The following is a 15,701-nucleotide window of genomic DNA, read 5'->3' as shown; positions in this document are numbered from 1 at the left end:
TAATCCATGGTAGCAAGCAAGTGTAGTTATTATGTATCTTTTCTAAAAGAATACTTTTAAATGAATTTTTAATCTTTCAGATTTTTTAAAATTTTAGATTACAGTGCTTTTCAGTTTTGATATAAACAAAAAGTAAAATTAAATGATCATTTCTTTTTCCTAGATTGTTCATCTACAAGCCAGTGTAACAAATTTTAAAAATAGCCAAACTGTGGTAAGTTTTATTTTCAAAACTCTACATCACTTTAATATGAAAGAACATGGGAAATTTTTAAAGTTTAGGTTGTTTTGTTAATATTGGGATTTCACACTGTTTAAATGGTTTTATAAATTTAAGTAATTTTATAAAAAGTGAACCTAATGGCCCAACTGGCATGGCTCAGTGGTTGAGCATTGACCTATGAATCAGGATGTCATGGTTCGATTCCCGGTCAGGGCACATGCCCAGGTTGCGGGCTCAGTCCCCACTGGGGGACATGCAGAAGGCAGCCAATCAATGATTCTCTCGTATCTTTGATGTTTCTCTCTCTCTCTCCCTCTCCCTTCCTCTCAGAATCAATAAAAATATTTTTTTTAAAAAAGTGAACCTAGTGAATATTAAAATAGACTTGGATTGTCTAAGTTTAATGTATCAGTATTTATCATTTTTGTTATTACAAACTATATTTTAAATTTTATTTGAAGTAATGACTTAGAAAATATATTCTCAACAGTGGAAATGGCATAGCAAAGGAATAAAAGTTTCATAACTGATGACCTCTTTACAACGAGGTGATTTCAGTATTTGATATCCATTGGGTGACAGACAGATGCATCTATTTATTTAGCTGTGAAGGAGTTGAGTAGGATTCTACATAAAGTAAGCTTACATTGTACCGAACATCTTGATGGTTTTCCCTGATTGCTTTCCAGAATCCGAAACACTCGCGGAGGAGTGACAAGAGGTGCAGTCAGCACAAGGACGCGGCGGCTCACCCGCCCCGCCTGTCGGCCAGCGAGGCCGAGGACAGCCTGCGCATGCACAGCACCGTGGCCACCCTGCTGGCCTGGGTGGTGCTGCTCTGCGCGCCCTCGCTCATCTACTGGTTCAAGAACCTGCGGTATGTGCTACTTACGAGCCACACGGATGGGCTCAGGCATACATGACCCTCAGGAGTGGAGGCTGTCGGGCCCCTGGAACTCAGGTTCAGCACAGTCACATGTCCTCCTTTCCGTGAGGACAGAAACTTTGGGGACATAAACCTCCCCAAAGCCTGTCCCCAAAAGAGGACATGGTCACCTTTCACCTTCTCTGATCTAGGCATGTGAAAATACGCTTTACTTTGTTGCTTTAAGGTATTCGTCATGCTAGTACTCTCTGTATTTTTCAATTCATGGTCAGTTTTATGTTTTCTTAAATTTGGGGGGAAGAAAAATCCTTCCATTTAAAAACATTTAGAAATAATGAAAGAAGTGTGTATTTTTCTAACATGGCCCAAACATTGAACTGAATTAATGATCAGCTGTCTTACTAATGAAAACCATCATTTGCTTTGCTACCTTGATAAGTGTCCTAGGTCAGTAAGAATCTGAAATGTCCTCTAAGATATTTCTAAAATATTTAGTTGTTGATAAATTGCTTCAAAAAAATAGGCTACCGATCTAAGTAATAATTGAACCTCTATTCAATATAGTTTTCAGAAATTATATAAAACTTTTAGATTTATCTAAATACTGGAAATACTGTTTTTTAATTGATAGAACCAAAATAAGTGTGATAAATTAAATTACAGGTTACCAGATGTTAACCTCCTTCCTTTGTCCATCCTTTTAGTCAAAGATCAGATTTTCGTTCACATGTTTGGGGAGAGTTACTGAAGGAGCACAAATTTGTGATTCGGGAAGGCTACAGATATTTCACTGTGAATAAATGCAAGAGATGAGAATTTGAATTTTAAAAAGATAAGGAACAATTACTTTATGTAAACCTTTATTTCATCTTTTTAATAGAGCAGCCTTAATAAGTTTTCAGTAATTTGTTTTATAAAATTTTTATTTATTTTTTTCTTTGAATTTTTTTAATTTCTATTTTTTTAATTTTTTTAAATTAAATCTTTATTGTTCAGATTATTACAGTTGTTCCTCTCTTTTTCCCCCCAGGTAGGGGAAGTTTTCTGTCATTATTTCTTCAAAGGTTTTCAATATCTTGCTCTCTCTCTTCTTCTGGCACCCCCATAATTCGGATGTTGGTACGTTTGAAGTTGTCCCAAAGGCTCCTTACACTATCTTCATATTTTTGGATTCTTTTTTCTTTTTGTTTTTCCGGTTGGGTGTTTCTTGCTTCTTTGTATTTCAAACCTTTGACTTGATTCTTGCGATCCTCTAGTCTGCTGTTGGAATTCTGTATAATATTCTTTATTTCAGTCGGTGTGTGCTTAATTTCTAGTTGGTCCTTTTTCATAACCTCAAGGGTCTCACTAGATTTCTTGAGGGTCTCACTAAATTTATCTGCAGTTTCTAGAAAATTCTTGAAAAACCTTATAAGTGTGATTTTTGAACTCTATCCAGTAGTTTGCGTTCTTCCATTTCTGTCATTTGTGACCTGTTTGTTTGTCTCGGCATTTTTTATGCTTCCCTGTGTTGATAAAGTGGCTTTCTGTGCTAGGTGTCCTCTAGGGCCCAGTGGTTCAGCCTCCCCAGTTACTTGAGGTGGACACTCTTGGTGCACCCCTTTGTGGGCTTTGTGCACTGTCTTGTTGTAGTTAAGCCTTGATTGTTGTAGGTATCACTGGGAGGAATTGACCTCCAGGCCAATTGGCTGTGAGAATCAGCTGTGTCTGCAGTGGGAGAACTTCTGTGCTGGAGACACCCTTCTGGGGCAAGACTTGCTTCAGTGGGGCTTTGGTGCTCACTGAGTCTGACCCCTGAGTGTGTCCCTTATGGATCTGAGGAGTTGTAATCTGGATGGTCCCACTCTGACCACTGGGTATACTGGCTCTTGGATCTCTAAGGAGGTGCTAATTTAGCCTCTGCCTGAGGCTGCCCAGCAGGAGCCCAGCTGTGAAGCAATGCAAGCTGCTGTGGGGCCTTGGGCCTTCTTTTGGAAGTTCTGGGTCTCTCTGACCCAGCTGCAGTTTGTTAGGTAATTTTAGGTTACAAAGGGCCAGGCCATTCATATGCAAAAGCCTCTGAGCACAGCTTGGGTGGGGCAGGGTCTCAGGGGATCAACAAGGCGGAGCAAGCAGCTATGGCTGATCCTCAGCCCTGCCCTAAGGGGCCCCGTGTCTCAGTGTCCCGAGGTAATTGCTGCAAGTACCTCTGAGAGAAAGCCGCCCTTGAGTTCCAACCGATGCCAGACAGTCCAGTTTCTCCCCATATGAGTCTGGGTCCCCAGAGACTCGCCCAGAACTGGAGTTCAGAGCAGTCGGGAGCTTGTGTCTCCCTCCCGATTAAAAAAGACAGCCGAGTCCTCAGCTGCCAGCCCTTTCCACGTGTGCCTCCGTACCTCTGCACTTTACTTCCGCACCTCCTCTGAGTCTCAGTGTGCTTTTCTCTTTCCTTCTAGTTGTAGAATTTCCACTCAGCCAGCCTTCCTGTGGTTCTGGATGATGTCCATTTTGTCTTTTAGTTGTATTTTTGAAGTGGTTGTGTGAGGCAGCAATTTCCGGTGTTTACCTATGCCGCCATCTTTGTTTTTCCTCCTATAAAACTTTTATATGAACTTTTAGGCATATACTTATAAAAAGGAAGTGCATTCATAGTGAATATTTTTTTCCCTGTAGTAGTTTCTGAACATAATTCTCCATATAAAACTTGGGTATAAAGATGATCTAGAGCAAAAATAATTTATCAAAGATTTCATGAGCTGCTTAGAGCACTCTTGTGCCTCTATTGTTACTGGAATGTTTTGAAATTTTGAAGTTGATTGATTCTGATCATGTGAGATGATAAGGTGTGCCTTGTTGATTTATGTTTTATTTTTTTTCTCTTTGATATAGGTATTACTTTAAACTTAATCCTGATCCATGTAAACCTTTGGCATTTATCCTTATTCCAACTATGGCCATTCTTGGAAATACATACAATGTTTCAATAAAATCAAGGTATGGTTGTTTAATCTTTCTTTTTCTCATATCTATTCCTGGCTTCATCACCCTTTCTTTTATAAAGTCTGAAGCATGCTCTTCCTAATACTTTGACTATTTCTACAGGGAAAACTATAATAGTAATTATGGTATAAATATAAATATAGTTTATATGAAAGTATATTATATTTGTTTTCTTAATTATAGATTTTACTTATTAGGATATAATAATGTTTTTTCTTTAAAAAGTTAACCCTTAAAAGATATGATGTCTAAGATTTATTTCCAAAAAATATAGAAATGGAAGTAGATAGTAATGTAGGTACAGTAACTTTGGCCATGATTTGATAATTGTTGAAACTGGATACATGAGGTTCATTGTACCATCAGTCTACTTGTGTATGTTTAAAACTCTCTGTAGTAAAAGTTGACTTTTCATTGGCTGGTTGTTTGCTCTCAGAGCCTTTTCTGTTGATTCTGGCAGATATTCTAGAATCAGGCGGGCCTGGGGTTTAGTCTTGGCTCTGCTATCAAATAGCTCCGTATCCTTAGGCAAGTTTCTTAACCCCTCTTATCCTCAGTTTCTCTATTTTCAAAGTTAAAGGTCTTTCCTGAGAGAACAGACACTACTTGTACAGATGCTTCCCTGACTCATGATGGGGTTACGGCGTGATAAGCCAGCTTAGCACAAATTGAAAAAAATCATAAGCGGAAAATGCACTTAATACGACACCAGAAAATATTGGTGGTAGACTGGGAACTTTGCCTCCCTGCTGCTGCCCAGCATCACAAGAGGGTTTTTTACCACCTACTGCTAGTCAGAAAGAGATCAAAATTCGAATTATAATTTCTGTTGAATGCATATTGCTTTCGCACCATTGACAAATCACAAATGTGTAACCCTAACCGTCATAAATCAGGGACTATCAGTATTTTTCTTTTAAAAATATTTAGTGTCTTGTCTTATATGCGCCTCTTAAGAATTGAGGATGGTTCCTTTTTTATTTGATGGTTTTTTTTTTCTATTTTAAGTAGGGTTAAATATTTCACTAGCTGAGTCTTAGTAAATATTATTGATTATTGTTGTTAGGATAGATTTCTAGAGGTAGAATCGCTGAATAGAAGTTCAGCTAGTATTTTTCTATTGTTAAAACTTAAAAGATGAAGCAAAACTAGTTACTTACTTTATGGAAATATTTCTTTTTCTAACCAGAATATGGCTTGGATTGATCATGTTTTAAATTATGGACAGTTGAATTGACTATATGAAAAACTGCTTCATCTCAAGTCACTGAGAACACTTTCTCTAAACTGCATCGATGGTCAGCATACTTTGTGTTTGCTCAGAGTGTACGTTATGTGATGTGTGTTTCTCTCTCTCCACAGTAAATTGTTGAAGACTACTTCCCAGTTCCCACTTCCTCTGGCGATCGGTGTGATTGCTTTCGGGTCCACACACTTGTACAGGGTCCCCTGCTTTGTCTTCATCCCTCTCGCCCTCCACGCCTTGTGCAACTTTATGTGAGGCAGGACTTGGGGAGCGCTAAGTATGACCTTTGCCTTTGGGCTCGGTGGCCAGAGGGACCGCACAGATCCGTCAGCGTGGACAAGACCCTTTGGAGAAGACGCATCTATTTTTACAACGTTGAAAATAGGAAATTAGTTTTGTAATGCTTGCAGGGCGTCGTGGAAGCATGGTTTGTTTTGTGGTGTGGCGTCTGTGTCCTAGTCGTTGGTTTTTAATTAGTAAAAGGACAAGGTGGACACGGTCTGTGGGGCCTGTCTGCCCATCAGCTAGTCCGACTGGCCACACAGGTAGGGATCGTCTCCTAAACACTCGGTAAAGGTGGTGCACTCGGCTCATTTCATCAAACTTTCTTCTGAGAAGTGGGATACTTCGTATTTGCTACAGTACTCTATTGTGAAATAAGTCTTTAAAAGTGGATGAAATTCACAGCTGTGTGGTTCCTCAAAAATGAAGTGGCCACGAAGAGTCTTTGGTCAGCTTTCAGCAGCCACGGCGAGCAACACAGATCTTTCCTTTTTTTCTTACATCAGTGAAAATATACTTCTTTATTCTAAGGAGGCATGTTTTCTTAGAAACCAATGCAACGCTGATGGATGGACACACAATTCAAACGCAAAACGTAATGAGATTATCTTGTGACTTTTCAAAATGCAGATCTTAGTTTTATCCTTAGTGAACATGAGGACAGGATAGCAGGTCCGTTGTTCAATTTATACCATTTTATGTACCAGTTTAACCATTGACCATGGTTGCCCAAAGTGCCTCAGGTCAAGAAGGAGTGTTCAAATAACTAATTTTCAGTGGTCAGAAAAAAACTCTAGGCTTGCACAGTTTCTGACTACTGCTGGCGGGGGTGGGGGGTGGGGGGAGGTTCGCATGATCAAGTGCAGTACCACATTTGATGCATAAAATTATAATAATGGAGTAACAGACACACTGTTAACCCCATTAACAGCATATCTATAAATAAGTTGGAGGCTTTAGCCACTAGATCTCACAGGTGGAATGTTAATTTGCCAAGGTGATTACTATTTGACAGATGAGAGAATAATATTTCTACTTCAGATTTCAGCTCACTTTTAGCCAGAAGAGTAGGAAGGAGGATATGGAGCTGGGTGTCTTTGCCTTAAGAAAGCATAAACTCAGGCGGAGGTATGCCCGGCCAATAGAGTCCTTCCTTTAGACGTATCTGCTGTAAGTACCTACAACCTCTCAAGTCCTTACGTCTCAGTGATTCCACTGCTGCACCCGTAAGCTGGCGTCCTCCTCAGAGCCCAGGAATGCCCTGGAGTCCAGCTTACCTGCCATTGCACCTGGATCCCTTACACCTCTCAGCTGCTACTGCCTGTGGAGGGCTATCCCCATGTTCCTGCCTATACAGGGTCCCCCACTTCTCTTCTCGGTGGTTCCTCAGGTCCTTGCTCTTTTGGCATCAGTTAGCGAGGGTCTTGCTGTCTTTTCTGAGACTTATAAGTTTGGTCGATTCCATTGTTGTCTTTCTCAACTTCATGCCTAGTGTTCCACAGTCGTATTTGCACTTACGAATTCCATGAAAGGGAAGTGTTAGCCTCAGAGTCGACATGGCGGACGTGCCCGGCTCTTATCTGAGAGAAGTAGCCAAAGGGATAGATACAGAGTGCATGTGTGTTCAGCACCAGGAAGGAAAGAGTTTCGTAGATTGTACACCTGTCCCAGGGCCTGCCATGTGTATATATTTAAATAAGGACACATCTGCCTATGTTTAGCTATACATGTTCTCATAAACAACTTTTATACCCGTGGTATCTTACTTTTTCACGGATGTAATTGTACTTCAGGTTACAGACTAGCTGTGCTATTTAACTCTTTCTGGACTTGAAGTTGGGCTTATATATACAGAAAGAACTTTAGAGAATTCATGAATGTGAATCCTCCGTTGACAGCCATAGCCACTGGGTCTTTGTGATCTGGAGTCTCCTTGTTTAATCAGTACTGCTCATGAATATAATGTAGCAAGCTTATATTTCTTGTTTGTGAATAGTACATTAGCTTTTTAAAAAAAATTATTTTTATTGATTTCAGAGAGGAAGGGAGAGAGAGATGGAAACATCAATATTGAGAGAGAATCATTGATTGGCTGCCTCCTACACACTCTCTACTGGGGATTGAGCCCGCCACCCAGGCAAGTGCCCTGACCAGGAATCAAACCCAGAACCTCACGGTCCATGGGACAATGGATGCTCAATCCACTGAGCACCACAGCCGGGCTACCTTAGCTTTTGAAAGAGGCAGCGTAGGTACAACTGATGCTCAGTAAAGCATTTTCATGTGAGTGCAGTTATCAAGTCCTAAAGTCTTATTTATTCCAACAAGATATTTCATTTTAGAACAACAAAAAAGGATTCTAATTAAACATTTTAGAAACAGCAGTTGGTCTTTAGCCATGATATGCATCAATATATGCACTTTTTTATTTTGTTTTTAACATTTTGACAGGGTCTTCACCAAGTCTTAATGCACTTTAAACCCCGATGCCCACCAGGGGCGAGAAGGCAGCTCTGAGCTGCACAGCGCTGACGGTCTGTCACTGAGTGAAGGAAAGGGCTCCTGTGTTGGTTGCACATCGTTTCTGTCAGGCTTGCAGCCCATGCTCTTAGCTGGCCCAGCAGCACAGCTTCATCAGTGATGCTGCTAAAGATGAGATTGTCTGTTGGTAGTCAGGGACCATCTACTGCATCAGACTTCTGGGTTCTGGTGTTACAGCCTTTTTATTGGGAGCTTGCTGAGTGTTGAGGAAGGTTTTGCTTATAAAAATCACCACTGGACCTGTTGTTGGTCACGGGGGCAGGAAAACCACTCCGCACTCTGTATCTCTAAGCCTCCTCAGACGTGACTGCTCTTACGGTCTAGAGCTGATAACACCAGAGAGATCATGAAAGCTCTTTTTCTCTGGGTCTTGTTCATGCCAGAAATTAAACAAGTTCTGCTAACTCTTTTTCATCAGAATAGAAAATATTTAAAATAGTGGTCCTAGAAAAAAATCATTTGTGCCGAGTTAACATCATTTTTTTTTTTTTGTCTCTTCAGTATTCATCAATCATGTATCAACCCATCTGTTCCTATTTTGGTGAGATAAACTTAGATATGTAATGGAAACCTTTTCTTGATTGGACTACACCATGATGTCTACATGACTCTACAGTGAGGGAAAAGCAAGGACGATCGTAGGCCCAGAAAGTGTTGTTGGTTATCATATCCCTCACACAGACAGTGCTCAGAAGAGGCATATTATCTGGTTTGTTCATTATCTAGTTCTGTACTTAACTCTTCAGAGTTTCCACTGATAGGGTAGTTTATTTCTCCTCATTGCTCATTAGCACTTCTTACAGAAGATGGTCAAGAGACATAAAAGGAGATAAAACTCAACTTGCAGTTTAGTTCCCGAACGCTCTGGGGAAAATGGGGGGAACACAAAAATTATGAAACAAACTAAGGCTATTGATTCTTGAATCCCCGATAATATACTTGGCCTGTATTTTCACCTTAGGCATTATTACATCTAAATTCGTGTAATGTCTTGCTTTATTGTGAGGTTGAGCGCAGAAACTTCATATCAGTGCATTTGCAATTTTGGTAAATTAAAATCAGTTGGGAACGTTTTTTAGCTGCGTCGGGACCTCCTGTGACTGGGCATTGGTTGGCCACTCTTCCTTATCCGTGCTGTAGATTTGTGACCTTGTGTATCGTAGGAAACAAGGTGCCTTGTGAAGCTTTGGCCGGGGGTCGGGGGGTCAGTTTGGAGAGCATGGCACTCACTCCCCAGGGTACAGGAAGCTACAAAAAGCCTCTTCGAATTATGAAAATAGACCCTGACCCCAAACTTTGGTGAATAAATGTAGAAGATGATTTTACAGAATATTAAGATGATTCGAGCTAAATGTTATCCCAGTCTCTCTTTTTTTCAATTAAAATCTTTATTGTTCAGATTATTACATTAGTTACTCTTTTTTCCCCACCATAACTCCCCTCCACCCAGTTCCCACCCCACCCTCCGCCCTCACTCCCCATCCACTGTCCTCATCCATAGGTGCACGATTATTGTCCAATCTCTTCCCTCACCCCCACACCCCTTTCCTCCCCCCCAAAATAATCAGTCCATTCCCTTTCTATGTCCCTGATTCTATTACAATCACCAGTTCATACTGTTCATCAGATTATTTATTCACTTAATTCTTAGATTCACTTGTTGATAGATGCGTATTTGTTGTTCATAATTTGTATCTTTACCTTTTTCTTCTTCCTCCTCTTCTTAAAGGATACCTTTCAGCATTTCATATAATACTGGTTTGGTGGTGATGAACTCCTTTAGCTTTTTCTTATCTGTGAAGCTCTTTATCTGGCCAGTCTCTTTAAATAAAGGACTCTCTGATTCTTTAATGAGCTCTTAATTATACATATCGCTCATCATTCTCCAGCAACCCGAGGCAATAGAAAGTCAATGAGCTGCTCACGTTCCTCCTTGTTAATAAGGAAAGGACGGTAGGAGAGAGAAGCCAGGCCAGCACTCCGAGTAAGTTACTACAAATGCCCCGAATTCACTTACTGAGAGTAGATTATGAATACAGAAGACTGAATGTCGTATATTAGTAACTTAGTTCTAAGAACGGAATAAAATTTGGACATAGAATAGACTGCTATTTCATAGTATAAATACAGGCAAGGGCAAAAGTAGGCTTACAGTTGTTCGTATGGAGAACAATAATAAATAATACTGTAAGAGTAAACTGTGCTTCACATACTTACAACTGTAAAAACCCACTCTTGCCTACCCCTGTATAATACTACACCTGAATTGGTAACGTGTTTCCAATGTTAGGTGATAGTCTAAGCTACATCTTGACTACATTGCCAATGGCTGAAAATTTTTAAATCAAGTACAGTACTGACTAAAAGCATTTGGTGTGCTATGCTTCCAGAAAACGACTATTTTGAAATACCAGGTAAGCAGTTAATTTCTGATGACTTTGTATAGAAGTTGATATATATGAGTCAGAATTTTCCTGCACTGATTCTGTACATTGTAACTTTGAACACTTACAGAAAAACTGTTGTTGTATTTTGATTAGTTGAGTGTAAATTTGTTTGCATATTTGAATCCTAATCTTAGTTTAGGAAGTCTAAAAGTAGCCTTTTTTGCAAAGTTCGTATGCTGTTTGTTTTTTTAAATGTTATCTTGGTTTTTAGTATTTGTATAGTAAATGTTACTAGTAAAAGATTTATAGACAGAGAATTTAACTATTAACTGTTCAGAAGCCTAAATGACAGGCATATTTTATATTTCATGTTTCACTGGTTTTGTTTCATATTGGGCTTTTTACATCCCTTTTTTAAGAAAAAGACACATTTGAATTTTTTTTTAGCATCAACCTCTTCATTGGAAAATATAACTGTATTCATATGGCTAGCAAAACACACTTTGCCACCAAAGCTAAAGGAAAATGTAAGATACCTCCAGATATTTGTGCCAATGAACTACCTTAGCATATTGGGATTAAAGCAAAAGTGATCTTTTCTGTATTTTTCATTTAGGACTTATGTTAAATATGCAAATCCTCAAAACTTATATTCCATGTGCGAATTTGTTTTTGAAAATACCTAAAGCATATAGCATAGTTGTGTTCTGTTTCATATAATTTCTGGAATACTGCTCTCTGATATTGGGGGCGACAATTAGTTTACCCAGGAATGATTTTTCAGTAATGAGTTGACGTACTCGCTGGAAGTAGTCTTACTTTAGACTCATTCTGTGATGCAGAACTTCACATTCTGTTGCCGATCATTTTTAGTACAGGTGCCTCTCACTTATGTAATGAAAGTTTGTAGAATTTGTTTTCTTTGTATTTCCATTCAGTCCCTTTGTTACAGTCACGTATTTCACAGGAGAAAATTACCCACTTGACTCCAACATAGTGCAACGAAATGCATATTTCAAAATGCATATCTTAAAGGAAAATATTATTAAAAACCAAGCCGTTAATGTTGACGTGTTAACATTGAGCCAGTGTTGTACTCTTGCGAGAAAAGTAGAACTATGACAGACTCAAAAGCTGTTATGTTTACCTGGTTAAGATTCTTTAACTTCTCCCCTATATGAATTCTCCAAGGGAATTTTAGCCCCTCATAGGGCAGTGTTTTCTGTAGTTTAATGTCACTGATAATGTTGATGCCGTTCACGCAAGAAACCTCGGCAGTGAAGAGGCAGCGAGAATTAATCTAGTAACCTAGTGAGGACTTAGACCTCGTGTGGATATTAGTAAAGAGAGGACGTACAGGCCCTAAACATCAAGTGAGCATTGTTTTCTGGAATGAGTTTGTCCCTTGTGTTGAATAATCCTAATCTGAGTAGAGATGCCTGTATTTAACATAACCATGCTTTCCACATACTCAGAGGTATTTGTTGGGATATTGGTAGAAATAACCCTCTCTTCCTCCACGGTGGAGGGGAAACTCCACTTTCTACTGTATGTACATTAGGAAATTGTACTGTGTACTTACATTTTTTTAAAAATATAAAAATGACTTAACTGTATTATTTTAAAGTGATTGTATGATGGTTTCTTAAACTTAGGAATAACTAAATGTAGCAACGTACCCATGAGAAACCAAACCAAAATGGAATGCATATTATCACTGTGACCTTGAACTTATAGACGTTGGGGATAAAACAGACTGTGCCTTAAAACGATGAAGGGATGCCCTGCAGTTTTGTAACTGTGTTTTTATTATCGGTGGTCTCCTCAGATGGGCCCAGCTCCTCTCCTTTGAGGTTGGTGAAGTAAAAGTTTAAAAAGTAAAAGCTGCCCTTTGTATTTCAGAATATTTCCCTCTGTATTTCAGAACTATTGCCCTAGAGGCCGCTCTTAATTTCTAGAGTTCTCATTTCAGGTTAAAATTAGCTTACACTTTAGAGACATAGAAATCAATGTTTGGTGAAAGTTTATGAAAATAATTTCTTAGGAGAAGGTGGTGGTACTTATGAACTTACTACATGTGGAAAGCTTAAACTTAAATGTAGTTTTTTTGTCTTTTTAAATAAATACTCTATCAAGGACAGATTCTTCCCTAAGACCTGTATGTATTTTTCCTCAGATTACTGAGGTTTGTATTTATGTGTAAAATAAAATAATTTTACCCAATAATGCTATTTCAGTAATTAAAATAATCTCAGATTCATGTAGTGTATTTTTAAATGTTATTTTACCCTTTTCTGTTTTTTTTCCTTCCTGATTATTCTAGAGAACTGGTTCCAGTTTTGTTTTGGTTTTTTTTAATGTAAAAACTGGCATTTCTACATTGCTTATTTAAGATAATGGATATAAGTTATTAAGACAAATTCTTTCATTCATAGGACATTCAGGGTCTTTGCTCAAAGATGCCCACATCTCTCCGATTGTGGTGTATATTTTTCCATTTTAATTTTGAATATAAAGCATTTTGTTCTTCCCATTTTATGCCCACTCCCTCCCCCCAAAGACATAAACATCGGTTTCTCTAAAAGTATGTAGAAAGGAAACATGTCTTTGCTTACAGCACGGTTCAGTTGAGTTGGACGCCGTTTGGGCAAAGGGTATGTAACAAAGCTCATGGCTGTCAGCCTGGGTCAGTTTTTGTAGCTAAGAGTTTGTAGAGGACAAACTGTGTCATGCCAAGAGAGACTCAGTAATCACTTGTTTGCAAATTGATCATTTTGATCTCATCCAGAACATGCAGTGCATAGTAACAATACTTCAGTTCAAAGGAATTTGCCCTGTCATTTGCGGGTCTTCTCATCGAAACATGCATGATCTTTCCCAGTGCTTTGTATGATGTCTGGTGTGATAAATATACACGTGTGTACTTTTCTGTGTATTTTTGGGATGGTACATAATTAACATGATTACATCGCCTGGTTATCATTCATCAAATGCAACTTCTTGTATTCTGTGGAGTGTTGTGAATGTTTTTAATCTGTGTTTCCACATTACGGTGTAGGGTTGGATAGATGAGTATTTGTCTTAGGTCAGTCTCCACTCAGGTATTACTTTGTAGTGATTTTTGGTGCTTCTTTTCAATCTGTCATCATCTGGTATTCTGAATGTGCAACAATAAATTTGGTGAACAAGGACGTGTGGTGCAGAGATTGTTTGCTAGTTCACCCTCCAGAATAGGTCTGGGAGCAACCCCTCCAGCACGATTTCTTTACAGCAAGCCCGGCGTTCCAGGAAGTGAATGCCTGAGCCTGGGATGTGATACACATGCCCCATCTCAGGGAACTAGTGGCAACCAGGTAAATTCCAGTATTTCCCAGGTTGTTTTGTAGCTTCCCACATGCATCTGTATGGGCACGCCAGGGCTCACGTTTTATTTTAAGGAACGGTAAACTTACATATCTTCATCTTGATGCAGTGTCTTACAGTTTTAAATAAACTTGTTTTAAGAGAACTTGCTGTTCCAGTGAGAATATAACGCAATAAGATTTGGGGGTTCCAAAGCACAACTAACTGGAATCCTTCGTCAGAAATACAGGCTTCCATTCCATTTTGAAGGAAGAGAAGCAAGTCATAGGAAAACTAAAAAGTATAAGCAATGTGTTTGAGTCACACTGCAGACCACAGTGTGGGTCTGTACAGCCTGCCCGTCACCTGGGCTCTGTCTTTCACACACACAGTCAGTACCTGCTGTTCCGGAGCCTGTGCCAGACACCATCACATGTAGCTCCTCATTTCCTCTCCGTACAAACCCTTAGAGGGAGGTCATTATCTCCACAATACACGGCAGGAAAGAGTCTCGGAGAAATGAAGCAATTTGCCTCTGGTAGAACTCAAAACCAGATTGTCCAGGAGATAGAATCCTCCCACTAACGGCTGGTAATACGTATATAATAATATTAGTTAACTTTCTTCTCTGTGCCAAAATTTTTTCTGACCATATTCCTCTTGCCTTGGGGAAAAAAAAATGTTTCTAAAAATCTGCCCACGGCCTCCCTTTTTTTCTCTCTGTACTTTCCCTGGGATATTGTCTCTAACTCAATGACTTCAGAGTTATATTCTTCATGGTGATTCACCAAGTCGGACAGAACTGCTCCCTGGGTTCCATATCTAAGCATCTTTGAGTCAATGGCAAAACATTTAGCCTCACTGAGATTGGGTCCTCACCCACCAGTTCTGGCTAGTACCAGTGTCATCCAGATCTGGGGTGAGGGTTGAAGTGAGAGGATGGACCAAATGCACCCAACACAGAGTAGGTGCCCAGAAATGACGGGTGCTTTCTTCTTAACTCTCCCATCTCTAGTTTTCTCCAAACTAACCAACTTAGTTTCAACTCCCTGTTGAGATTTAATTTTATAAAATCTCTCCCTGCCTAGGTAGCAGCTCTTTTTAGTTTCCAAATTTATATTAAATCTTCTCAATTACACAAGTTGAAAATCATCTCATTTTGTTCATTTCTCCCTTGCCCATTACATTCAATTAGTTCCTGAGACCTAAAGAGTCTAGCACTTTAAGGTCACCCTTCTGTTGCTGTATTTCTGGCTCCCTGCTAGTTTACCCCATTATTACTCATACTAGAGGCCCGGTGCACAAAAATTTGTGCACTCAGGGGGGGCGGTCCTTCAGCCCGGCCTGTGCCCTCACGCAGTCTGGGACCCCTCAGGGGATGCCCACCTGATGGCTTAGGCTTGCTCCCTGGGAGATAGGGCCTAAGCTGGCAGTCAGACATCCCTCTGGCAGCTTGGGAGCCCTCGGGGGATGTCCACTTGCCAGTGGGGAGCAGGACTAAGCTGCAGTTAGACATCCTTAGCGCTGCTGAGGAGGCGGGAGAGGCTCCCACCACCACCACTGTACTGGCAGCCGTCAGCCTGGCTTGTGGCTGAGCAGAGCTCCCCCTGTGGGAGCGCACTGACCACCAGGGGGCAGCTCCTGCACTGAATGTCTGCCTCCTGGTGGTCAGTCTGTGTCATAGTGACCAGTCATTCCCAGTCGTTCTGCTGTTAGGGTCAATTTGCATATTACCCTTTTATTATATAGGATAGAGGCCTGGTGCATGTGTGGGGGCCGGCTGGTTTGCCCTGAAGGTGCCCCAGATCAGGGTTT

The 15,701-nt window shown here is 40.0% G+C and overlaps 1 protein-coding gene across 3 annotated transcripts in view; it reads left to right on the top strand.

Moving 5' to 3' along the window:
• PGAP1 (post-GPI attachment to proteins inositol deacylase 1) overlaps positions 1–13,735 on the top strand; it is a 54,623-nt gene extending 40,888 nt beyond the window's left edge. For all 3 annotated transcript variants that reach the window (XM_059702642.1, XM_059702643.1, XM_059702645.1), the window contains 4 exons: positions 164–214; positions 913–1,100; positions 3,978–4,082; positions 5,451–13,735. In XM_059702642.1, coding sequence (XP_059558625.1) covers positions 164–214; positions 913–1,100; positions 3,978–4,082; positions 5,451–5,589 — 483 coding nt within the window. In that variant the 3' untranslated portion in view covers positions 5,590–13,735. The remainder of the gene's footprint in view (positions 1–163; positions 215–912; positions 1,101–3,977; positions 4,083–5,450) is intronic.
• Positions 13,736–15,701: the final 1,966 nt, after the last annotated feature.

Source organism: Myotis daubentonii, chromosome 7 (assembly GCF_963259705.1).
Source record: "Myotis daubentonii chromosome 7, mMyoDau2.1, whole genome shotgun sequence".
Classification (NCBI taxonomy): Eukaryota; Metazoa; Chordata; class Mammalia; order Chiroptera; family Vespertilionidae; genus Myotis; species Myotis daubentonii.
The sequence above is the reverse complement of the archived record's forward strand: the minus strand, read 5'-3'. Positions and strand labels throughout refer to the sequence as shown.